Source organism: Labrus bergylta, chromosome 12 (genome assembly GCF_963930695.1).
Source record: "Labrus bergylta chromosome 12, fLabBer1.1, whole genome shotgun sequence".
In the NCBI taxonomy this organism is placed as follows: Eukaryota; Metazoa; Chordata; class Actinopteri; order Labriformes; family Labridae; genus Labrus; species Labrus bergylta.
The window spans coordinates 22,295,585-22,321,327 of record NC_089206.1 but is presented as its reverse complement, the minus strand read 5'-3'; the positions used below and the strand labels follow the sequence as shown (position 1 = coordinate 22,321,327).

Below are 25,743 nucleotides of genomic sequence, written 5' to 3'. Positions count from 1 at the left end.
ATTTCTGGATTTTTTTTCATCACTCTTCTAAAAGAAGCTGGCCATTAAAGCCCATGAGTGTTGGATGGACGACTGTGATCGTCTGAAGCAATGGGGGATACTCACTCATTCCTCAGATCTCATCAGGGGACCATGGGGGTAATTAGAGACCAGTGACCTTTATTTTGAAGGTATGAATCAGGCCTTGTCTTTATTCCCCTCCACCACTGAGCCTTCATTCAATTTCAGGAAGGACCCGGAATTTGTCGACATTATGTGTATACAAGGGACCAGGAAAATGTCATAAAATGAAATCCAATAAAATCTTCCAATACATCATATATCTGTCATCTTATAAGAGCCGTTAAAAGCAGCCCTGCCTTCTGTCAAAAAGCAATTTTCACAAGTTGCCAGGAAAGTAACACAAACAGGAAAAAGAAACATGCAAAACAGCCTTAATCATATACTTTATATACCAGAGTCCAATCATTCAGATGAGTCATTTTCAGATGAGGCACTAAAAGAAAGCTTTAGAACAAACCCTCAGCACTAAAACCGCACCTGCAGAGCTAAAACAAAACCTTCCCTCCTACCTGCTCGTGAGTCACAATCCTCGAGCCGATACAACAAAAGGAACGTACAGGAAGCACCACAAAATTAAATAAACATGACTCACTTTAACTTGGCAATGACAAAATTGATTTGATACACATAATTGTATTTAATTTGAAATACTCCGGACTGGTGGGAGGCCGTCTCTCCTGCAGACGTTTAACTGAGTGAAACCTCCCTGCTAGTGGATGGAAAACTGTCAGCACTCCAACGGCAAATGGTGTTACATAAGAGCAGTGGGATGTTTCATATGTGAGTCCGATAGATAGATGTTTAGATGATGGGAGAAAAAAATAATAGAGCCACATAAATCATGTAAACAGAAGCTTCAGGAGCGTCACAGGAAAGTTTTCCTCAAGGTTTCTCCTTCAACTAAAGAGAATATATGCGCACAGATTCTGCAAGAAAGGTGCATATATGAGAGGAAAGAAAGGACCCAAAAGTTTGCAAAAAGACTCTTGCAACTTGCATTCAAACATTTTTTGCAACATCTCTGTGCTAGACATTCATTAGGCAAACTGTTTGTGGACAAAGGAGATGCCAACTTGAAGACAAAGTAGCAGAAGGTCTGCACCCAAACACATTCTCTGCTAGCAAAAGAAAGGCAAGACTTCCAACAAATATCAATCTCAATATCTCAAATCTTCATCACAGAGCTAGAAATGAAAAACAATTTGCATAGTTGGTTATAATTCATAAATGTTTCCAAAGGTGTTCAAAATAAATTGGCAGATTATCTTTGAAACAAATGCCTACAGCTCTGACAAGAGGCTTTACATTTCATTTGTATGAATCTTTGTAGGGATATGTGAATGCAAGTGAAAGAGGGCATCAATATAATAATTACTTGTTGCAGACCTTAGACTGTAAATATGAATGGACGAAGCGTGAGTGATGTCACCCATCTGTTCCTGCAGGGGGCGCTGGAGTCCCATGGATGGCGGTCTCCATGCTGGAAATGCTGTCTCAGTCTAACTTTCAGTCAACCTAACGACAGGCTGAGAGCTGGAGCTGAGGCGGGTTTTAAACCTCCTGACAAACCGTTACACCACGCCCACCTGTCAGTCAGGTCAGCTACACGCCTTATTGTGAATAACTCTTAGCCTTCATCAAATCAAACATCAAAACATTCATCCCCCTGTACAGTGAGTGTCGATCGAGACATGAGCTAATCACACCTATTTGGTTTTTTGAACCAGGCTGTAAACATGTTAATCTCTGCTGTAAAAACAGGCTTTTTAGAATGGGTGTGTATGTGACTTCCTGAGCTTCTGCAGCCAGCATCTAGTGGACACTCGAGGAACTGCAGGATTTTACACTTTGGAGGTCACCACTTGGTGCAGATGCCGAGCCAGTCCTTATTTAACCCGGTCTTAATTGTCAAGCGGAGGTCTAGCGTTGAATGTTTGCAAAGAAATAAATGAAAGCAAGATTTTCAGCATGCAGGAGTCTGTCGCAAGTTTTCTCTCTTCAAAAGTGTTTTGATGAGCCAATGTCATCTGTGATTCTCTTATTACTATTGATCTGAAACGATATCTACGATGTAGAGCCGGAAATTACGCTTTTTTTGAAGTGCAGAAGGGGTCACTTCAGTGAGAGAGGAGCGTCTGCTGAACACAAAGCAGAACAGTCACAGCTACTGGAATGAGAAGAAGAATCTCATGAATTCCATTATCTCCATCTGGGCTCAAAGAAATGTATCATACAGATGCATTTGTCCCTGACAAAATGACAGAACTTCTTTTTTTTTTCTTATTTCCATCCTATAATCTTTTCACAGATTTCTCTTCTTCTCATTACTAAGGTTCAAATGGAGAGGAATATTTCCCGGTTGGGGGGAAATGCACGAGGGCTGTTTGCATCTCTTCAAGGGCAACGTCAATGTGGTTAAGGTCACACATGCCTGGAATGTGTTAGAGCCCAGTTCGAGACACAACTAAATGAGACTGTGCAAAGGGTCGGCATGAGCATCCAACTACATAACGACAAAGCAGAGCATTATCTCTGCTTAGAAATGAAACACCCCTCATTAAAAAAGAACTGACACCTCGTCTAAGAACCCGGACTGACAGCACACATTAGCATACAGCGTGTGTGAAGACGTTCCAAACAGAGTTACATAAGCTCAACACAATATGATGGTGATATCACTGTGATTATTTCATTATGTGTTGATATCAAGGCTATTGTCAAAGACAAAACCTGAGAAAACAATGAACACGTCCGATTGGAAAAGTTTGATATGATACGAGAAAAAAGAAAAAGGTTGACGATGAGCTCCTGAGCCATTTGGTTAAGACGGAGCCGAAAGGAAACGGGCACGAACCTGACCTGTCTCCACTAACGCTGGTTTTCGCGCTGACATCGCTCACGACCTCAATTTCAAAGATCGCTTCACACTGACACCCGTTGTTGCTATGGTTACCACAGTTAACCCCCACTTCCCCTTGGTAATGACCGTTAGGTGCGCTTTAGAAAGCTCTGTCTTCTTCATATTTTCCTTTTAATTTTTTTTTTTTATTATTTGTTTTTATTTGACATTTTGACAAATTCTGGTTTTACTCTCTGTTATTGAGAAACAAGCTTCTCACACACTTCGGCCAGATATACACACATGCACAAACAGGACGTGTGGACATGCACTAGTGGAGGGATGTCAGAGTGAAGCTGCTACACAGGGAGCGCGCCAGATCTGCTAGGGGTTTGGTGCCTTGCTCAAGGGATACTTGGGATGTGACCTGGCACCTCTACAGCATATTGTGGTCCTCACCCAGACTTGAACCGGTGACCCAAGTCCCTACAAACTGAGTCATCTGCCCCAAAACTGTTTTCCACAACATATCACAAAGAAATGTAAGAAATGTGAAAACAATGTAAGTGATTCCTGTCCGTTAGCATCAGCAGCCGCTCTAACCTGGAAATTGTTCCCTTGAAAAGATGAGTCAGGTTAGATTCTCCTCTGCCGTTGTTGTTGACGCAGCAACATCTAACAACACCAACACATTCACACCCTGATGGTAGAGGCTTCTATGTAAAGTATCCATCAGTGCTGTCACTTTAAAAAACACTCTAAATACAAAATTTGCCACAAAATTACTGTCTTCTTTACTGAGGTGAATAATGCATGCAACGGTCAAGTTACACTTAGAGCGCCCTCTGCTGGATCTAACTGCTGACAAACAAATGGTCGAACTACAGATAAAAAATGACAGCCCTAGAAACCAAATCTTTTCATACACATTTGTACGCTGCTGATTAAGCAGTGAGAGAAACTTGGGGTTAAGTGTCTTGTCCAAGGACACATCAGAATTCAGGAGCTGAGGATGGAACTTCCAACCTTCTGGTTGAGAGACATCCAACTCTACCAATGAGCCACAGCGCCTTTCATCAGCTGAGAGGAAATTTAAAACCTCGGAAATATATCAGTACTTAAATCACTCACAGCCAATCATCCATCCTAAATATTGAGAGAAAACAGTTATAATTTAAGCTCGCATGTATCAACACATTTATCAAGTCGTGCTGCTGGAAGGTTTATCGACTTTGTAAGAAATAATGAAAAAGAGAAGTGAGGAAAGAATGTATGAATGTAAGTGAGCATAAAAGTAATACAAAGAAAAGAAGAGTCGCTTTGTTCTTTGCAAAGAAAAAAAAGAGCTCTGAGATGGAAATATGTGCTCTCGCTGTTTTCTGTGCTTCATTGCTTTACCCTAACATCACAACTCTTTTCAAGCCAGCTTTCAAGTTTTTTCCACGTCACATGGATGAGACGCATTGATTTCAAAGGTATACATCTCCCTCCATGTGTGGGCGGACGCTAAGAGGCTTCAGGTAATTTGATGGTTGAGTCAAAGAAACTCAAATTAAATTTACACAATGACCGGGGGCCTTCGTGATACAATATCCGCAAGGACAAACTCTGAGTCATCACTATATTAGATAAGGAGATGTGCTTTAAGGACCTGCTTTGACATCTTGGCACATTGTTGTATTAAAACCACGGCACAACAAACTGCAGCAGAAGTGAGAACACAAAGTTTACCTGCAAAAACTGTTAACGAGGGCTGGTGACTAAAACTCTGACGAGGGAAAGAGGAGAGAAAACCTCTATTTCATATGTCATTTATGCATTCCTGAGGACAATTTGATGTCTAGTGTATAAAAAACAAAGCATTAATTCAATCCTCAGTAAAAAAAAAAAAAAAGAGAGAATATAACTGATAGGATCTCTGCACAGTATCATCTGACATCAAGTACTTAAAGGGGGTTTTCACACCTCTAGATCGTTTGCTCTGGTCTGAATCATAGACCAATTAGTTCCATTGTTGCATAATTACCTCAAACTTGGTCTGTGTTCACCTGGGGGCATTTAAAGGCGGACCCAAAATGTGTGATGCACGAGGAAAATGCTCTGTGATTGGTCAGAATTTCTTGCAGGAAAAAATCCAGGAAGTAAACAAAGACGAGTCAACTCCTGATTGGCTGTGGCTGCTCCAAAGACGCTTTAAAATGTGTAAATGGACAGACGACTACAAGGATTGATGTTGACTCTGCTCATTGGTTTTTATTTTGTTGGCGTTTATCACTGTAGGGAAACGATACAGTTTGAAAATGAGGCTCAACATGCAGCTTGAGCATGATATGTGAATGATATGTGAATGTACTGGAGTCGTCAAAGGTCTTTATCAAGACAGTTCAGGAGACGGAGCACGTTGATCCTCCTGAACCAGGACCTGCTCATCCACCCAAACTGTGTCTGATGCTCCGTCAGGTGTCATCCCGGCCTGTGGTCTTTAACATGTGTGCTCAGTAATTATGAATAGAGAGGGCACACGGACCCCACCATTGTCCGAAAAAATAGCAGACCAAGACCCACCTTCTCAAGTGGTCTCGGTACGGTTCTTTGGTCCACACCAGGGTTCGATTGACAGCTTTCATATCAGTGCAAAGGAATTGTAAGCGCACTAACTTGGCAAAGGGACTCAAGTTCGTTTTAACAGATCCAAACAGGTTAGGTGGTTTATTTCTCTGAGAGTGCCTTCATGTGCTACAGTATGCCTGTGTGTGTGTGTGTGTGTGTGTGTGTGTGTGTCATTGATCGCTAACTTATCTGTGAAAAACAAGTGATATTATGCACTTTTATTATCTCATCCCCCTGCAGGACTTTTGACTGAGTCTCTTTGTACGTGCAGTATACTTATATAACCCTCTGTTTTCTTGTCATATACTCTTTCTCACACATCTTGACGGTGCCCACTCACTGCTAAGAAGACCCAGTGATGGACACCTGCTTTCACTTTCACTGACTGAGCAGGTGAGCAGCCCGAACCAATCAGGGAGAAATCAAACCAACCGACAACACTTTCTATGAGTGGCATGTTTGTCTTTTTAGCTGCATCGCTGTAAACAGAGCCATGCAAGAGCACAAACCGTACAGGCTGAAAACCTTCAAAATGAGTTTTTTTTTATGATGACCTTAAGTGTATGCCGTTTATCATGTTTTTACTCTGAGTCATCTATGAGTTTCTCCCCCTCAGCAACCAACCTACCTGTAGATTAAAACCAGTGAGACACTGTTTTTAAAAAGCCTGCATCATCTTTCTGCTGTTTCTTGCACAGAACTAAAAAAAAGAGGAACACATGATGCAAGCACTTCAAAACAGACAACTCAGTCTTATTAAGCCTAACGCAGAGTTTGGTACAAACCTAGGGCTGGTTGATGTTGAGGTTGAACCGGTGCAATATCAAACTCACTGACTAATCATCTTGATCTGCGTTGGTTTAGTGACACCAGAATGGACAATTTTCCCGCGAACACCTGCTTATCTCAGCAGCCCGAGTTTCAATGTTTGCATTAAAGCAGTCTATTAGTTACTGGTTCACATCAGACTGAGGGATCTCTTCTTCAAACATACTTTTATCAGAGAGTTTTCCCTCTTTTCCCTCGAGTTTACGGACCCTTTTATTGTTACTAAAGCTTGGCGTACACTGTACGATTTTGCACAGTTAGTGGCGCAACGTGAGCTAACACTGTAAGAATCTTTTACGACCGCTACCACCACAGCTCACGATGTAGGTGCTCATACTGTACAACCCGATTGTAGGGCACGACCTGAGATCTCACGCTGTACGAGGGGAGAGATTCACAGATGCAATGCTCAAATACACACACCGGCAAAAACACTCACACGCTCAGCATCATCGATAAACACAAGCTAACAATAGCATCAAGAAATCACAACAAATACGCCCTGTGAGCTGGAGGTCTGCAGATATTTCCTGCCAACGTTTCTTTCTTTTAGGAGGGAGAAGACAGATTTAAACAGCTCGGATGTACGTCGCTTTGGATAAAAGTGTCTGCTCAGTGAATTGTAAGAAAAGGCATGCCTGCTGTTGCCATGGTAACTTCGGACACTGTCTCACAGTTTGTGCAGACACAATGAGGGGAAGAAAAAAAATAAACAAAAGTTCTGGAGTCAGGGAGTCGGCATGTGTCTCTGCTCTCACTGTGAGAGTGTGTGCAGTCACATGATACAAAAACTCAAACATGCCAGAAAATCATGCGACAGCTCGGGAGAAGCTGATCGATCTGTGATCAGCCGTCGTGCCTCAGTGTACGACGCACGAGCAAGGACAGGCAATCAAGCTGAAATCTGGCCTGACACTAAAATAAGCTGTATGACTCAAAATCTTACAGCGTACGCTTAAGCTTAACTCTGATGTTAAGGCATTTGATTGTTTTTTATCTGTTTTATTTGCTTTGTGCTTTCTTTTAATCTCGTAAATCACTCTGTAACATGATCTTAGAAAGGTGCTCTGTGATTGAAAAACAGATGATTTGATTTGATTTGACAAAAAGTCGAAACTCTGACGTATTCATTTTTTTGTCACCTTCTTAATTAATCTATGAATCGATGGATGTTTCACGAAACACGATCTCAAAATCCCATCTGAGGTGCGTTCAGGTGACCTCTTATAATGGGTCATATTTATCAAATCGTGGAAAACGAGTCATCCATCACAACTTGACTTGTGTTTAGCAATCTGGGCGCTGTAATAGACCCCGACAGCACGCTGTGATGTGTGTGCTGATGGATGGCCTTATATCCTCCTGTCTTTATAAATAGTTCCACCTGACACCTGCTAAGAAAACTGAGTATAACGAGGGAAGACACGACATGAGACTCTGTTAAAAAACAGATTTTCATGATAGACTGAGACACATGAACACCACACATTCTTCTGCGTTACATATTACCACCCCAACACACGGGTGAATGTGTTTTTATGTGCAGTGTGTTTAGGTATTCTGCCTCTCTTGTTCTATTGGCTGCTAAACCTACAGTAAGGCCTTTTAGCCAATCACAGTCCATCTGAGGTATAAATGGGTTTAAGAGGCGCTCTTTATGGACCTCTTTCCCACTTTTACTGCCTACTTACACTAAGAGTATGAGCTTTTTGTCAGGACTTTTATTTTTACACTAATTCTTTTGCCCTAAAAATACAACTTGCGCTGGTGGCGCAGTGGTTAGTGCACGCCCCATGTATGGAGGCTGTAGTCTTCCAAGCGGGCGGCCCATGTTCAAATCCCACCTGTGGCTCCATCCTGCATGTCATTCCCCACTCTCTCTCTCTCCCTGATTTCCAACTCTATCCACTGTCCTATCTCTCCATTAAAGGCACAAAAATTCATCTTTAAAAATGCACACTCTGGAGGATGCAGGCCTTAAGTTAGGATGCAACAACTGCTGAAATGCTGAACAATAGCATTGTCTTACTCTGTGCACCAAATGTAAACTCTTATCTGCATTATTGCCACTTTCAAACTTCTGTAAGAAACGAAGAAAGATGAATTATCTTACAGTTAACTCTTCTTTCTTCTGTATAATTCACTTTACCTTCAATAATACAAATCCAAAAAGCTGTAACCACTGCACACCAGTTATACTGTACACATACTGTATTAAAGCTGCACACCTGACAAGCTAATGTTTCATCTCCAACTTTGCAAACTCTATACTGCATTGCATAATTGCCATTTTTATTAGTATCTGCAGCCTGTGTGAGGGGGTTTAGGGACAGATGTGCTCTCCAGCTGTGATGTGTGTCTGGCTGATTTGGGGTGACTTTGTCTGAGAAAGTCTAACCCGCCCTTTAGGCTCTCAAAAGGCAACACACTGATTTTTTTCTTTTTTCTTCAAGGGGTAGTGGACTTGTTTTGGTTGCTTCAGGTAGAAGGTAGAACTAAATAAATTTAGTAATTTTATAAATTAATTATTATTTAATAAATAAAGTTTTAACAGAGCAGTTTTGATGCCAGGTGCAGAAAAGATGCTCTCCCTCTCTTTATTTGGTTCTTTTGATCAGATACTGAAACAATGCAACATCTTCTATTCCACTTCCTAACTACTGCGCTCACAGCCCGCTGCATGGTCAGTGTTCATTGAATGTTGTCCCGCTCTTCCTCTTCTGGCTGCTTTGCTCGTCTGTTTGCATGTTTTATTCCCTTTATTATCTTTGCAATGGGGAAGATTTAACGCTTTAAAGATGAAATAAATATTCAAGAGTTTGTCTTTCTTGTGAGTTTTTCAAATGAAGTGACAACACAGACTTCCTACTGCAGGGGAGACGATTGGCCGTGAAGCCTCTGCAGCATCAGTCTGAGATTCACTTCATGCAGTCGAGATTTAAAAACTGATAAAAAAATCTCGAGTTATATTTGTCTTCTTCTCTATTTATAAACGGGGATTAAAATTCAGGACATGCACAGAGCAGGAGAGGTGAGTACACATCCATGTCATGACTATAACTCGTGCAGGTTTTTCACTGTTCATTAAACCAGCGTATTTAAATCCTCCTGTTACCTAACAATATACCACACGCTCAGTATACACCAGAGGTTTCATGAGTGTAAAAGTACATATTGGATGACTGCTGTGTTTACAGGCAGAGTTTCACACACACACATTAAAAAACTGTGACAAAACATGAAAAAACAGTAAGTATTTTATCAGCAGAAACAGAAACCTGAAAGCAGTCGCACCTGTTTGGTTTGTTTGATAACGTGATGAATTTTCCATCCAAAGCATCACTCTGAAACTCTATCAGCTTTCACCGAGTCCCATAGGCACATCACGCTGTTTACCTTCAGGATGAATCAGTTAGATGTGAGTGAAATGATTAAGTGATCTTACTATATGATCAGACATTAAGGAAACATGCTATGTTGAAGTGCTGGCTTCTCTGACAACAATGCAGCAGCCAGTATGTCCTCCTTCTAACTTTAGATTCTGGTCCTGAATGCTCTGGATTTGTTTGGACCAGAGAAGGTAGGCGCTTTTAAGGCGACCCCCCACATGGCCGTTTTGGACGCCCCTCGGTTTTGCCAGATATGAGAGCAGTTATCAGGTCAAACCAACAGGTGTTGCAGTGATGGAAGCGGGCAAGAGAAGTGGTTCAGATAGAAGTGATTGTACCCGACCTAAAAAGCCTCTGCATGTTTCTAATAAGCTCCACGAGCAGAAACGTGCTCAAACTAGGATCAATATTGGAGATGCTTTTGAAAAATGGAGAGAGGTTAGAACACAGAAAGGTTTACAGACCCATGCAGAGCTGGATAAACACTGAAGCTTCAGTGTCCACCACATGGCAACCTGCGTGAGCATCAACTCTAGAGAGGAGGGGGCGGGGGGGAGACAGCTCTCTACAATGTTTAGAATTTGGACTGCAGTACCCATTTTAAACATTAGGGGTCATAGTTACATACTGCTCCTTTAAACAAATTGGCAGGATGTGTGTTCATGTGGGATCATAAAGAACTGAGATACAGTTCCTGCCTGAGTACCAACTACAGCTCTACAGTCAGAACAGTCCACCACCCCTGTGTTGAAACAATAAATGAAGACTTCATGGTCACAGCTTGTTGGAATTCATTCCTCCTCTTGGATGTGTATCTGCAGTTTAAAGGCAGGCATCTTCCCCCTCTTAAATTCCTATTTTTTTGTCATTTCTCTGCCCGACACGCTGAAGCTCAGGCAGCTTCGTGACCTGACCTTTCCTCAACACTGACTTTTCACTCACTCCAAGTCTGTCTTTGTTTTCTAGTTTACCCTCCTCCCTCCGCTGTTTTATCCTTCACCCATCGAGAGCTCTGACCTTCTGGGTTCTTTAACAGAGTAAGAGGCAGAGGGAGAGTACAATCATTCTGCCTAGGTATGAGGAGGTATGCTGCATGTTCAGCAAACATAAAGAAACAAAGCGACAGGCTTCTTGAGTTTAGGGTCTTCAATGCACAGCAGATATTCAGTTCAATATCAAATAGGAAACTTAGGAAACTGTGAACAACATACCGGGATCAGACTTGGAGAATGTATCCACGTCCAGCAGACTCCTGAGGAAACAACAAACAAACAAACACGTGAGGTCAAATGGATCCAAACGGCTGGAATGTAATGAAGCCTAATTTCTAATATTTAAACTAGAAAAGTTGTGCAGTATTAACAACTCACAAGATCCATTTATTTCCTGAGAAAAAATCTGTTATGGACCAAATTTAGTAAAGGATAAGATCACATTTAAACATTGTTAAACATTTATTTTTAAGGGGAATTACTCAGAGCCTAGACAGAGAAAAGTTTGTTGGTAAGTGAATTAGAGTAATAAATAAAAGGGAATTTTGTTTCTACAGAGCATCCCCCCTCTAGAGCCAGTTTCTAGTGTTGTAGTCAAGACCAAACTAAACGAGACCAAGGCGTACCTGAGACCAGAGTGCTCTGAGACCGAGACAAGACTAAGACATTTAGGGATCGAGACAGAGTCAAGACCAAGACCATAAATATCACTGAGCAATCATCAACTTGTGTGCATCAAGCGTGTCACTCACTGAGGTCATAAGACCAGGAAGGTTGCGGACATAACCGGGGGATAACATAAAACTATGAATGAAGTTATTTGTTCTTTTGGAAAGAGGCGTTTTTCTGGTGGTCTTCACAGGTCTTGATTTAAAATCCAGAGTCCTCTCAGACCGAGACCGAGACAAGACCGAGTAAAAATGTTTTTTATTCCGAGATGAGATCGAGACCTTTAAAAAGACCGATTTCAAGTACTAACTCTACCAGTTTCACACATGAACTTCCTTACATTTCCAAACTATCAGGTCCTGACAGCAGGCAAGAGGACGAAGAGGAGCGTTCTGTAATGGTGACTGTTAATGGATTAATATTGTTACATGTTTAAGGGCGTTTCTGCAACACAAACACAACAGAAGGAAAATAATAAAGAGTATAAATCAGCTCGAGTTTGATCAGCATGGACAGTCAGAGTGAACAGATTCAGCCGTGAAGTGTCAGGACTTTTCAGGAATGCAGTTTATGTGTGAAAGAGGCTAACGTTTGTATTCCCATGATGCATCATCAGTGACGAAAACAGCACTGCTTCTGGATGCTACAACAAATCTTGTGACATAATCAAATTAGAAAGGCAACAAGCTCAACTTAATTTGCAGATGTTTGAAATGACTGATGATTCTGTAGTTTGTTTACAGCCGGAGCTACAAATCAATAATTTCCACAACAGCAACAATCTTCTAGGTCCAAATCAGGCTACGTAATGTTAGCATAGCATAAGTCAGTATAGCGCCATACATTTTATTATTACACAAACACTGCATTAAAAAAGCGAGAATAACCGAGGACTATTTTCTTAAATAAAATGCTTTTATTGACTGTTTAACCTGTTTTCTCCTGTGTTTGCGATCCACTGCCAAAACCAGGAAGTGCCAAACGGAACCAAGGCATGCCATTGGCTTAAACAGAGGTGAGTGGAATGAGTCAAGTATGGCAGGTGTGAAGGGGTGTTTGAAGACGCTACATGCTACATACTATTTGAATGACATTTCTCACCTTTAAATGTGTTGAATATGTCTTTATTTGTAAGGGGTGGTGGCCTGGTTCCCTGATTGGGGTGTGTTGGGGGGAAATATTACCCCTACCCCACCCCCCCTGTTTTTTGTTTGTTGTAAATTAAGGGAGGAATCGGTCACATAAAAGGTGATGTCACGTTAGGAGGGTGGGCCTTGACCCCAAATGGATGTTAGGGGAAACACTGGTCAGGTTGGGTAATTGATAACACGCATGTCTCGTCGTTGTGATGTGGTACGACCCAGCTGATATATCAGAGGAGGTCGGATGTCCTTGGAGGCAGTCGAGATTGTTGTGAGAGCTGCAAAGGTCAGAGTGGCATCGCCTTGAGTCGAGCACCGTCTGGCTTTTCCAATCGCCTTTTTTTTTGTCGCTGCAACTTTTATGTTTCTCTTCAGCAGGTCTGTATGATAAGATCCTGCTGTACAGGATAGTTAGCCTCACTGTAAATTAAAATCCACCTCGACTGCCACCTTGGAGTGTTTCCTTGTTTCTGTTCCTTAACCTCTATAAGTCATCCTCTGGGACCTTAATTCTATCTCCCCCTAATAATGACATAAATTAAGTCCTGCACATTATCCCCAGTAAATGCATCAGTTAATTAGTCCCTGCACCTTGTTTCTATGGACACACCCCCAAGCTTAGTGTTTTCCTCTTTTGTGAGTATTTATTGAGCTATGACAACCGTGCAAAGCTTCACTAAATTAAGGTAAATGATGGAAAAACAGCATTTAAACAATAAATATCATGAAAAAAACAAGGCTAAAAATGTCTCAAAATTAAATTGTAGCATTTACAGGGGAGATAAAAACTCAAAGCCTCCGCCCCATCTCTCTCTCTCCCCCTCTCTCTCCCCCAGGTGTGGGCTGTCTAACTCAGGTGTCTGGCCACTTCAAGTCTGCCTCATCTCAGGAGGTAACCACACAGCAGCACCGGACATTCATTATTCAGGAGTGGATTGCTGAGACAGTCAGCCTCCAGGCAGGCTGACAGTCTTCGAGAAACCCCCACCCCCACCCCTCACTGAGTCTCACTGCTCCGTCAGTTAGTCAGTCAGCCGGCCAGTCGGTGAGAAGGAGGGCAGCAAACCGTTCAGCTAGAAGGCAGCCTGCCACCACAGAGGCAACGCAGGTGCATGTAGATGCTGGTTTATTAAATCAATATTAATCATGTGTTTTTGATGATTAGTATTATTCCTGTATTTGCACACAGTGTTTTTTAAATTGTGTCGTTATGAAGCTGCATGATGCACAGACTTGATTTTTTTAGCAGAAGAAGATTTACTTTATTAATGCCGAGAAGGTGAAATTCAGTTTTACACACACACAGGCTGAAACACACACACACATGCACAAACAGGATCCTATAGACTAATGGAGAGATGTCAGAGTGAGGGGGCCGCCCACAGCGAGCGCTCCATTGCTAGTGGAGAGAGGGGGATTCAGTGCCTTGCTCAAGGGCACCTTGGCACTGTGCTCAGGAAGTGAACTTGCACGTCTCCAGCTACCAGACCAATTTCTGGTTTTTGGTCCGCACCGGGACTTGAACCGGTGACCCTCCGGTTCCCAACCCAAGTCCCTACAGACTGAGCGACAGCTGTCCACTGTCTTAAAATCAAATATCAATAGCAATGTCATGGGTCATTGACTGGATTTCATCAGACAGTATCAAGAGAGTCTCAAGGATTTTTAATTAGTCAGACTCTAATTGGCAAATGGGATGAAGTATTTACCATAAAGCAAAAGGCAGATAGATAGATAGATAGATAGATAGATAGATAGATATTAAAACAATTTCCCTGTGATATCAGCAGATTCTACACTATGCATGTGAGATAACAGACTTTTTTAAATCTGCTTTAATCCGGATTCTTTCCACAGGTAGGCTGTGCTTCACGCAGGCTGTGAGAGTTCGTTCTTACCGGCAGGACACGGTAACTTCTATTTTAGTTGCAGGGACTCTGGTGTTGAGAGGGTCGAATTCCCCTATTGATGCCATCATCTCGACCCGCGTCCTTAACGAGCATCCGCTTGAGATAGAGAAAAAAAAAAGACACCCGACGGAGAAGATGTGATCATTTAATAGATAGAGTGAGCGCGCAGTAAATCCATAGTGGAGATCTTCTTGTGTCGGGTTTGTGGAGCGGAGAGCAGCGGAGGAGGGAGACGGTAGAGGATGGAGAGCAAGGGAGGGAGAGAGAGAGAGAGAGAGAGGGAGAGAGAGAGAGAGAGACGGTGAAAGTTGTGAGGCAGATTTTAAAGTTCATGGATCCTTCACGCGTTCGTTCTCGGTGCGCTCCATGAGTCTGTCCGGAGCTGAGGAGGAGGATGAGGAGGAGGAGGAAGAGGAAGAGGGGGGTGCAGCCAACCGGAGGCTCCGAAAAACAACACGGTGCCCCCCCCCCCCCCCCCCCGCTCTCTCCCACACCCACCTCTGTGATTGTGTTGTCATTCTTGTCTTCCCCTTAAGTCACCTGTTACTCGTGCCTTTAGAGTTCAATTGAAAAAGATGGAAATGACCTTTCACCTCGGTTGACATTTTTCCCTACTGCAAGAATGTTTTTGGTACCCTGAAGTCCTAAAAAAGAATATCTTGTGTGCACACGATAATTATATTATGTGCAGAAGATAACTACTTGTGCACACAGAAAGCATCACTTTTTTTTACTTTCAGGGTCTCAGTGTTTTGAATGTGAATAAATTGTAAGGTATAAATTCATGTTTTCATGTCTTTAGATGAACAACAGGCCTTTTCCTCCATCGAGAAGTTGATATATTTGTTACTGTGTGCATTTGTCTGCCTTGTGCTCTATGAATGTTGAGAGATAATAAAAATGTATGTAAGAACAACAGAGGCCACATCAACAACCAAACAGCTAACTAACTAAATACAAGATATACCTAAAAATGCTTCACCTCAACCAGATGCATGAGTCTACATCAGCTGTTTACAACCTTTTCCCTTGGAGGCCCCCCCTACTTTGAAAACGGGAGCGTGCCTATGTTCCCACATTTCCTTTTTCATAAATTTGTATCAGTTAGGGTTACCGATACAAATTTATGAAAAAGGAAATGTGGGACCATAGGGCCTAATTTTGAGAAAATTCTTAGGACCATAGGGCTGACCCCTTGAAAACTGTCTAAACTGAACATAAATGTGAAAAGCTGAATTCAACTCTGTGAAGAAAAAAGAAACTTAACAGAGTAAAAATATCTCGATTTAAAGCTGTCTGTTCCTCAATGCGTCAATTAATCGCACAGTATATGTAAAATCCGCCGCCAGGGGGCTCTCAATCAAAACAATAACAAAAGATGATGTAGTGGCTTGTGGGGAATCATGGGAGTGATTCTGTGAAAACTAGCTCCGTGTTGACCGTAGTCAATACGAACGGGTGAAACTGAATATTTGATGTTAAAAACTGATCAGACTGACTGCTGGAGTTCCCATTAGGAGCTATAGAGACGTTTTAAGTGTCGACGTCGGGGTTTAAGTCAGAAATTAACTTTCTTAGGTTGGCCTCTGGATCTCTGCACACAATGCTTTGTGCTCCGTCTATAACGGGAACCTTGATGGTATCCGAGTAAACATCGGGCAGTAAATAAAAAGAGGCACGTGGAGGACCAGGATCCTAACTGTTGTTTTATTTACTGCCTGGCTCTCCCACAGTTTAATCTGACCCCGACAGTGAAGCATCAGCTCCATTGTCTTAAATAAAAGTTATGAAATGAGAAAAAAAACCTTCTTGCACAGAAAAAAACACCCGAGAGTGATTCACCTGTGCAGACTCTGAGCAGGAAACACCCTCCCGTCTATATTTAGTCCTCCCTCCTCTTCCCTCCTGACTTCTAACACTCGACCGTTCACCTGATAATAACAGAGAGGTTCGTGACATCATATTCCTGCACATATCCACTGGAGCAGGTAATCAAACAGTCGGTTTTTTCAACACCTATGCTCAATTAGCCGCACAGGAGGAAACAAGCTGTCGTCTTCCAACGAGACGTCTGCGATGCTAAATCTGTGACAGGCTACTCTGTAATTTCCCATTAATCAGCTCTCCTGAAAAGCTACATGACACACTCCTCAAAGCCTCCCACCGCGGCCTCATCACCTGAGGGACATCAAACTCTGGCAGAAAATAGCTCGCTCTTGACATACTGTATTTTGGGATGAAAAAAGCTACAAACAGCCTTCAGAATCAGACACGGGGAGCATGTGAAAATATGTAGAAGACAAAGGAGAGGTTGGGAGGTTATACTTCGAGGAGAAGGCTGACAGGGATGCTGCAGCAGAAGCTCCTGTAAAACATTCAGGTTAAATCATTTTGTGTCACAAATAGATTCATTTAAGGACAGAGGAAATAAGAGAGCGAGCGTCACAAAAATTCACACTCCCAGCCATGTGTGTGTGTATGTGTTTGTGAGTGTGTGGCTGTGTGTGTTTGTGTGTGTGTTTGCGAGCAGATTCACTCAATTTTGCAGCTGATCATGCAGAAACTGACATTTTTTTTCATGGACTGAAGAAAACAGCGAGGGGAGAGTGGGCCACAAATGGACGGAGGATAAATGGCGGATGTTCTGAAGATGAAAAAAGGAAATGAGAGACCAAAAAAATAAGGATGAAATGAAAGTAGAAGGAAGGAGAGAGAGGATGGAAGAGAGTGTAAACTGTTTTCACTCTCCTGTCTGCGGGTGATCTATAAATAAAGCAAACGGACGATAAAGTGGACGGAGGTGTGTGTGTGTGTGTGTGTGTGTGTGTGTGTGTTTCTGTGTTAATTTGTGTGTGTGTGTGTTTCTGTGTTAATTTGTGTGTGTGTGTGGAGTGGCAGCTAATTACTCAAGGAGAAGTCCTGTTTGGTTTCCATTTCACTGCAGAGCCAAGCAGGAGGCTGACAAACACTTGAAGCCTCCAGCAATTATTTAAACTAAGAAAAGAAAAAAACTAATTTGCTGTTTTTCTGCAGGTATTTTTTAGCCCGTTTGCCTTTTTTTCCCCATTTCTTCAAACATCTAAGACTCACTCTGAGTTCAGAGATGGATACTGATGCAGAGTTTAAACAACATCTGGGTTCTCTTTATTAGTCCAGCATAAGCAAAGACTGTCCTTCAGTAAGAGAAACAGCTTTGTTGTTGCATAAAGTTCACTGAGTAATCATCAAACTGAGACTTCAGGAGAGCTCAGAGACTTCCATCCTCAGTGTTTCAATAAAATAAGTGTCACTATCTCGTTCAACCCTTTAACACTAGGCAGGTTGAGTCAGTGTGTAGGGACCTCAGATTGAAATTAAGCAATTTCTCAGTTTTGCAATCGTTGCTTTGACTCGGGGCTGCACGGTGTCAGTGCAGCGGTTAGTGCTGCTGCCTCAGAGCAGGAAGGATCCTGGCTCAGATCCCTGTTGGACAGGGTCCTCCTGTATGTTCTGCCTGGGTTCCCACAGTCCAAAGACATGCTCACAAGGTTAACTGGTGACTCTAAATTACCCGAGTGTGACTGGTTGTTTGCCTGTGTATGTATGATTGACTTGTGGCCCCCCGCCTCTCGTCCAATCACAGCTGGGATCGACTCCAAAGCCCTGTGACCCCCAACAGGATAAGCGATATAGATAATGGATGGATGGTTTGATCTGGTGGCTTCTGATACATGTTAGTGATGAGTGATTTGATATTTGTGTCATGCATAAACAATATGGACGGCCCCAAACATTTTAAAAGACACAATCACAGAGAGAGACAAAAGTCAGTGAAGAGTTTGAGAGACAACAGGAACGCTTCCGGTATCCCCCTAACCAAACCACCGGTGCTCATGGGAGGGAAGACTTCAGAAAAGTGGAGGAAACTTAAGACCTTAAGACGCGTTGGGGTATTTTAATGCTTCTTGGCCTTTTGTATTTTTCTAAACATCCTGAGTTCATGCACCTGGATTATTTATACCTTTGTTTTTTGGTCTTCAGTTTTCTTCCACTTTTGACTTTTCTGAAAAAAATAATAACTTTTTTTGTGGAGAATAAATGAGTAAAGAATGTATTCTACATATTTACTGAAAACTATAAATACTGCTAACAAAATAAAACTGCAGTGTGAGGCACGAAAATAAATCAGAGGAGCAGTTCATCTCGAAGCAAATCGTGTTATTTGTATTTTCAATATATGAAGAATAAAGTTAAAAATGAGAATAACTTTGAGTCCAGTTAAGATTCCATTTTGAGAATAAAGTTTGAGTTTTAAAAATGCAAAATGATAGAAAAAAACATCTCTCTTTATTATTATTTTTAATTAAATAACCCTTTTCAGCTTATTCCTAGACACTGTGAAATTATTCCTGAAAAGGAAAAAAAAAGATAATAATCAACCCTTTCTCTCATTTTATTGACGACATTTTCAAAATGCCAAAAGATTTTTTTTTTTTATTCTCTTGTTCTTTAATTAATACTTGTTCAGTTTTATTACCTCCAAAGAACCAGGAGCCACTCTGTGATGTTTTTTTTAAACTGTCAGTTCCTCGTCTCCGCTCTGAGCTCGGGGAAAAGAGCGTTTAGTTTTGCTGCTCCCTCTGCAGAGAACTTTCTCCACAATGACCTGAAACTGGCAGATCTCATTTCACTTCAAGCCTCTCAGTCGATCTCAAAATACAAAAAGACGTGAGACCATTGGACAGAGCCTGGTGTGTTTCTGAATTATCTGTCTGTGATCACGACTCTGCACTTTATCTGTGAACCCATTAGCACATTTTAACTGTTGTTTTCTCTTCACTTATTGTTTGGAAATTGTTTCTTAGTCATGACATATTTCTAATGACATGTGCTCAGAGGCAACTGCTTTGGGCCCCAAATGAAGGGGCCCCGAGGGCTGACAAACAGTAAACCGCAGCAGTAGCTCAGTATGAAACCTCCCAAAAGAGGTGCTCGTCTAGCCCTCAGTATGGATGAGAGACACTAATGCATAAGTTCTGCAAAATGTTTTGTTGTTGTCAGATTTTTTATGACATAATGGGGATGGACGCTGTTTGGAGGGGCCCCATGGGAGTTTTCTTGCCTTGGGCCCCAACAGACTCCAAAAGCGCTACTCTCTTGGCCAGGTCACCCTCATGAAAGAGATCCTGATCTCAATGGGTTAATGACCTGCTTAAATAAAGGTTAAATAAAAAAATATTCTTCTTTAGCTAGTAAAAATGAAAAAATCTGCACCGTGCATGTCTTCAAACGTTTCTGCAGATTTCCCCTCGTCTTGCATGATGAGGCCATTTCTTTAGCTTCTTTTCATGAATGTGCAGCGACATCTCTTTTCATTAAAACGAGCACTTCCAAACTTCCCTCAGTACTTTTTCTTAACAAACTATGAAGGACTGATTATGGGACGACTGTGAAGAGTAGCGCGTCACATTTTTTTTTGCAGCGTTCACAAGTCTCTCTGATTAGGATGTGATGATTCAGTCGGATTTAAACGAGATGCAAATATACAAACAAGCACATGATGATTATAGAGAGGCGTGCGGTTACACATAAAGTATGAGTGTACATCTAAAGGTGTGAGGAAGCGTAGGAAGGTATAGATGTAAAAAAAAAAAACATAAAAAGTAACAACAGTCAAAAGAAGTGCTCGAGTGCAAAAAGAGAGCTGCTTTGCTTTGTGTGTTTCTGAGAGAGTCCGGTTTCCATTTTTCAATTTCCATCTCGAGCCACACAGTCTGAAAAACCTTTGATGATGTGACAGCTTTTTCTGATTTGAAAGCCTTGTGTCTGATTGCCTGAAAGTCAGCACAAACCTCGGCCAACATGCAGCCTGTGATCAGCTGAACAAGTGGAACAACAAACACACCCTGAGTCCATCTGAAACAGAGAGAGAGGAAGGAGGACATGCTGAAGGTCCAGACACAAAAAGATGACTCATGACTGACTCTCAGTTATCGTTGCAGGGTCAGACTGTGATGTGACTTTTTGATGACTATACCTCTAGGGTCTCTGTAGTGTAGTACTCAAAATCAATCTTGGTCTCGAGACTTTTTGAAGTTCTCGGTCTCATCTCTGAATCGAACGCATTTTGACTCAGTCTGTTGGACTCTTGATTTTAAATCAAGACCAGTCAAGACCACCACTGACAGGATATTTTTCCACATCATTACTGTGATTAGAAGGGAAAAAACACTTTTCTAAACAACACACAATTCATTTGTAGTTTGATTTCTATCCCCTGGTTACGGCCGCAACCTTCCTGGTGTTATGGTCTAAGTGAGTGACACGCCCCCTGAACACAAGATTAGGATTTTGAAGAGATATTTATGGTCTTGTCTCGGCCTCGGAGCACTCTGGTCTCGGGTATGTCTTGGTCTCGGTTAGTGTGGTCTTGACTATAGAACACTACCTCCACCACACAAGAAAACACAAGTCAAAGCGACCACACAGCAGACCTCTGAACACTCACTAGAAAATACAACCTGAGTCTTTAAAAATCATGTTTTTCCTTCATTTTTAAATGCAAAGTCGAGAAAATGACTGATAGGGGTTTATAAAGAACAACATGTCCATGCACTGAACTAAAGAGTCTGCGCTCTAACAGCAACAGATTTGGTGTAATGCTTCCCTCTGGTGGTCAGTGGTGGCATTGCAACTTAAATATCATCTGTAATATTTGCATTGGAGGGAATTTGTCAACACGTTCACAGTGCTTCTTCTCATACAGGAAAATCACCATTTGAATATATTCTAAAATTGCTTTAGCCACTGGATGAAGCAAACAGCTGCTCCGTTATAAGACAGAAATGGAAATGTTCTTATACCTGACTTTATCAACAGAGCTGTAAGGTGGGACATGAAGTGATGTAAGCAGGTTGAAGACGGACTCGCTTTCAAACTCTTCAAATATTCAGAAAAATACAGATTTGGTTGTAAAATAGATTCATGGTGTGCTAGATTTTTGCGGATCTCATCAGGTGCACTCCAGATAATCCAGACTGACCTCTGAGGTGATTTTAAGAGGTGATTGACGTTATCACCTACAGCTTGATTTGAAATGTATCTTCTCACAACTTTAACTTAAAATTTAATACACGCACAATAATCCTTCCCTACTTCTTTCTTCTTCTTCTTTGGTGTTTTACAGCAGCATACATCCACATTGCTGCACCTCCAGGATCCATTCTCCTTCATTATGTAAACGTCTCAAATCCACTATAGAGGCCTTTCCTCCCTTGTGCTCACTCTTATTCTCCACACTCCTAGATGCTCCTCACACTAGCTTCCACTGGCTTTCCTATTTTCTGCAAACATGACATCATTACTCGTCTCTCCTGTATGAACGTCCTGCATGATATGAGGCTGTGCTTTACTGCCTGTTGACAATTATCACACAATCCTGTTGGATTGTTGGAAAAAGTGTAGAGTTTATTATTCACTTGCTCTTTTATTTTCTTTCCTGTTTCTTGATATATTTGTTCTGCTCTGTATTGAATGTAACAGGCTTCATCCCCTCCTCTTATTAGGCTGACCCTTACTCAGTCTAGGCTCTGAACCTGCAGGCCTCTCTCTGCAGGCTCCTCTCCAGTTCTTCCCACTAAATCCTTAGAACTTGTGAGATCTAGAGAGGGAGAGGAAGTCATAAAGTATTGAGGGACAGAAAAAAAAAACATGCACATCTAGTTTAGGGATTTTAATTTGGTGATGCATGATGTTTTACCTGACACACACACACACACACACACACACCCTCAAGATGTTTTCATGTGTGTAAAAAATGTACCTGCTCTCCACGCACTCACTGGATGAATAATTAATATTTGTAAACAGACTTTTACAAACATGGAGTTCACTTGCTGTCCAGCAGATGGCGGCCTAAGACAGGATCACAGGCACAAAGGTAAATCACTGTGTGCTGAGATAGACACACACACACACACACACACACACACACACACACACACACACATTGCAAGGTCTAAAAGTGTGTCATCATCCATAATTGATACGATAACACTTTAAAGTAAGGTTACATGAATTATCTTGAATTCATACATGACTTCATGCATGAAGAAGCAGGAAGTGGTTCATGTTGTACTTCATGATCTAGCAGGACTGAACAAGAATTCAAAGTAGCTCATGCATGCATCAACAATGCTTTATATCACCGTCATCATATCTGAGTTATTAAGGATATACAATCAGAGGGATCAGAACAGCTAGTTGCATTTTTTTTTGTTGTTGTTGATTTTTGTCTGTTTGCTGTTGGTGAGAAAGTGATCTGACTTCTAATCTGACTAATAAAGGTTTTTTTAGAAATCTATCAAAAAATCCCTCTCTCTCTCTCTCGCTCTCCCTCTCTCTCTCTCTCTCTCTCCCTTGCTCTCTCTCTCTCTCCCTTGCTCTCTCTCTCTCCCTCTCTCTCCCTCTCTCTCTTTCTCTCTCTCTCTCTCCCCCTCTCTCTCTCTCTCTCTCTCTCTCTCTCTCCCTCTCTCCCTCTCTCCCTCTCTCTTTCTCTCTCTCTCTCCCCCCTCTCTCTCCCTTGCTCTCTCTCTCTCCCTCTCTCTCCCTCTCGCTCGCTCTCTCTCTCTCTCTCTCTCTCCCCCTCTCTCTCACTCTCTCTCTCTCTCTCTCCCTCCCTCTCTCTCTCTCTCCCTCTCTCCCTCTCTCTCTTTCTCTCTCTCTCTCCCTCTCTCTCTCTCTCTCTCCCTCTCTCCCTCTCTCCCTCTCTCTCTGTCTCTCTCTCTCTCTCTCTTTCTCTCTCAGAACACCTTTTATTTCTCAGAGGGTCTATTATACTACAAGTCTATTTTCTTCCACTGACATGTCATCACTTCCTCACCTTCCTCTTCCTTTATCTCTCACCCGACTGATTTTAGCGCGCAAACGCACATAAACCCCCACATGCTCACACGTCTGCACACACACAACCACAGCTTGTCAACTCCCATGCTGCAGCTAACTGACGACAGGAGGCCTCGGGATGAGGGGAAAAGAAAGTCTGAGTGCTGCAGAAGTGGACGGCAAAATAACATGTTTGTTTAGACAGCATCCAGATGTGCTACGTGTGTTCTGCATGTACGCCACGGCCGAAAGATATGACAGAAAAGTGAAGCCAGTGCATAATTTAACACGTCTAGGAGCTTTAAAGAAACAGGAAACATGAGGGGATTTTGCTCTTTTTCCTGTTTATTTTGTCAAACTCAAACACAACCTGCTTGAACACCAAACTTCAGCTGTGTATGTAACCGTCCTACACAACAGTCTGTGTATGTTCCACCTCTAAAACACACACTCTCTCACACACACACACTATACTGTCTTGGCCTACTTTTTTCCATGAATGTGCTAGCTGGAGGGCAGATGCGTGTCTCCCCAGAGTGCGTAACAGAGCTTTTAATGGACAGAGAACGAAGGCTTCAATAGTTAACGCAACAACATCTGGCCCTGAAGAATATGAGAGCGCTGAATACAAAAAACACAAAGAGAAGCGAGAACTGTGATGCACTCAGCGGTAGCACTAATTTTATCCTTTTTTTTTATCTGCAGATATTCTTGTTCACACGTCTAATAACCACTTCATCCTCATGATCACTCGAGCTTAAAGGAAGAGGCAGACATTTTTAGACTCTCTGTAAAAACTTAACTGTAGGTCATCTTTGCAGCAGCTCATTATGCCTTGTATACTTTTATAGTTGTGTGCAGGGACTTTTACTGGTGGCAGAAGTCAGGTGATAATCTGTACTTAGGGGGGTCTGGATTTTCAACATGGGAAGGGTTCTAGCTTCTGTTTTTTAGCACATTTGTAGCCTGAGCTTTAGTGACCAATTTCGCATCAGGAGGTTTTGGTGTTTGCAGGAAATATAGTCTCTTTGGAGTTCAGTCCACAATGACATCCAGGCTCCTGCAGGATTCTGATGATGGTTTATTTGTCTCCAGGAATAAATACCTGCATAAAAGTGCAGCTGGCAATCGGTTATAGATCAAACCTATCAATCATTCTGCGTTTTGATTCCTCTGACTACATGAAATGCATCAGAAATGATCGATCCAACCTCCACTCAATGAAAGAGTCGGAGCTGAGTCGAGCTTTAAACCGCCTGACAAACTGATACACCGCTAACACTAGCAGTCAGATCTGTCACACCCATCATTGTGAATAACTTGTATCCTTCATAAAATCAAAACGGGGTTTGTTATAAGAAAATTTGCCCTCCTGTTCAGTGTGAGCCGATAAAGACATGGAAGGAAGAGTGTGCGACTTTTTGATCCAGTAGATGTCGCCCTTGAGCTCCAGCATGAAACCAAAACAAACTGCTGTTTGCCCTCACCTCCTCCATACTGAAGCCTCCGCTCTCCTCCAGAGACACACCTCCAGCCCCCCTCCACTCGCACAGAGGAGTTATCAATTGGAAAGCACCATAAAAATGATGGAGAGAAAACAGAAGCAGGTAAAACAGAGAAAGAGGAGTAAGCGTCGGGACAATGGCAGACATAATGGGGATAAAATGCAGGTTGTAGGGCCCACAATTATTTCTTGCCTGAGGCCCCAACAGACTCTAGAAACGCCACTGCTGATTGGTTAGCAATAGTCAACGAAATACCCTGCATGGAGAGTCTGACCTTCTCATTAAGGTTAACATTTGACTAATATATAAAGGTCTGGAAGAAATGGACTAATGTATGAAATGTAATCCAGCTTAAAGGCTTTATATGCGATTTTTTGATCCAGCAGATGTCGCCCTTGAGCACCAGCATGAAACCAAAACAACTTGCGGTGCATTGTTGTGTTAGCATGCTAATGCTAGCGATCTTTATTATGCTCGTATCTTCACACTGCATGTAAATTTACCTGAAATGAGCGTGATCTAGAAACACAGTTAAGCAGTGAGTACAGTATGTTATTCTTCTTTTCTCTAGTCCCTCAATTAAACAACTTTTATACACGAGGGGAGGAGTCAGCCGGCCGTCCAGGCGATGTAAACAAACTGAAGATAGAACTCTGAAAACTCTGAAAACATCACAGACAGTGGGACTCTGGTGTTACACCCATTGTAGACAGTCATGACTCACAGAGTTATTTTCAGAGGATATACTTGATTTATATTACATTTGTGTGAAAAATCACATATAAAGCCTTTAAGTGAAAAAACTCACTAATGTACAACTGTTTTTTTCACTAATGTAAGACACGTGTTACCTTTATTACCTTCTTTTCTTTTGCCTTCTTTTACTCTGAAAATATCAATGAAAAGAAAGTACCACAAAAAAACCTTAAATAAT

At 42.0% G+C, this 25,743-nt stretch overlaps 1 protein-coding gene across 1 annotated transcript in view; it reads right to left on the bottom strand.

Annotated features, from left to right (window-relative positions):
- The window catches only part of LOC109981556 (copine-9), a 69,759-nt gene extending 54,937 nt beyond the window's left edge, over window positions 1-14,822 (bottom strand). Inside the window, exons 1-2 of the mRNA XM_020630392.2 lie at window positions 14,431-14,822; window positions 10,941-10,981 (exon numbers count right to left, since the gene is read on the bottom strand). Of these exons, the coding sequence (XP_020486048.1) occupies window positions 10,941-10,981; window positions 14,431-14,510 (121 nt within the window). The 5' untranslated portion in view covers window positions 14,511-14,822. The remainder of the gene's footprint in view (window positions 1-10,940; window positions 10,982-14,430) is intronic.
- Window positions 14,823-25,743: the final 10,921 nt, after the last annotated feature.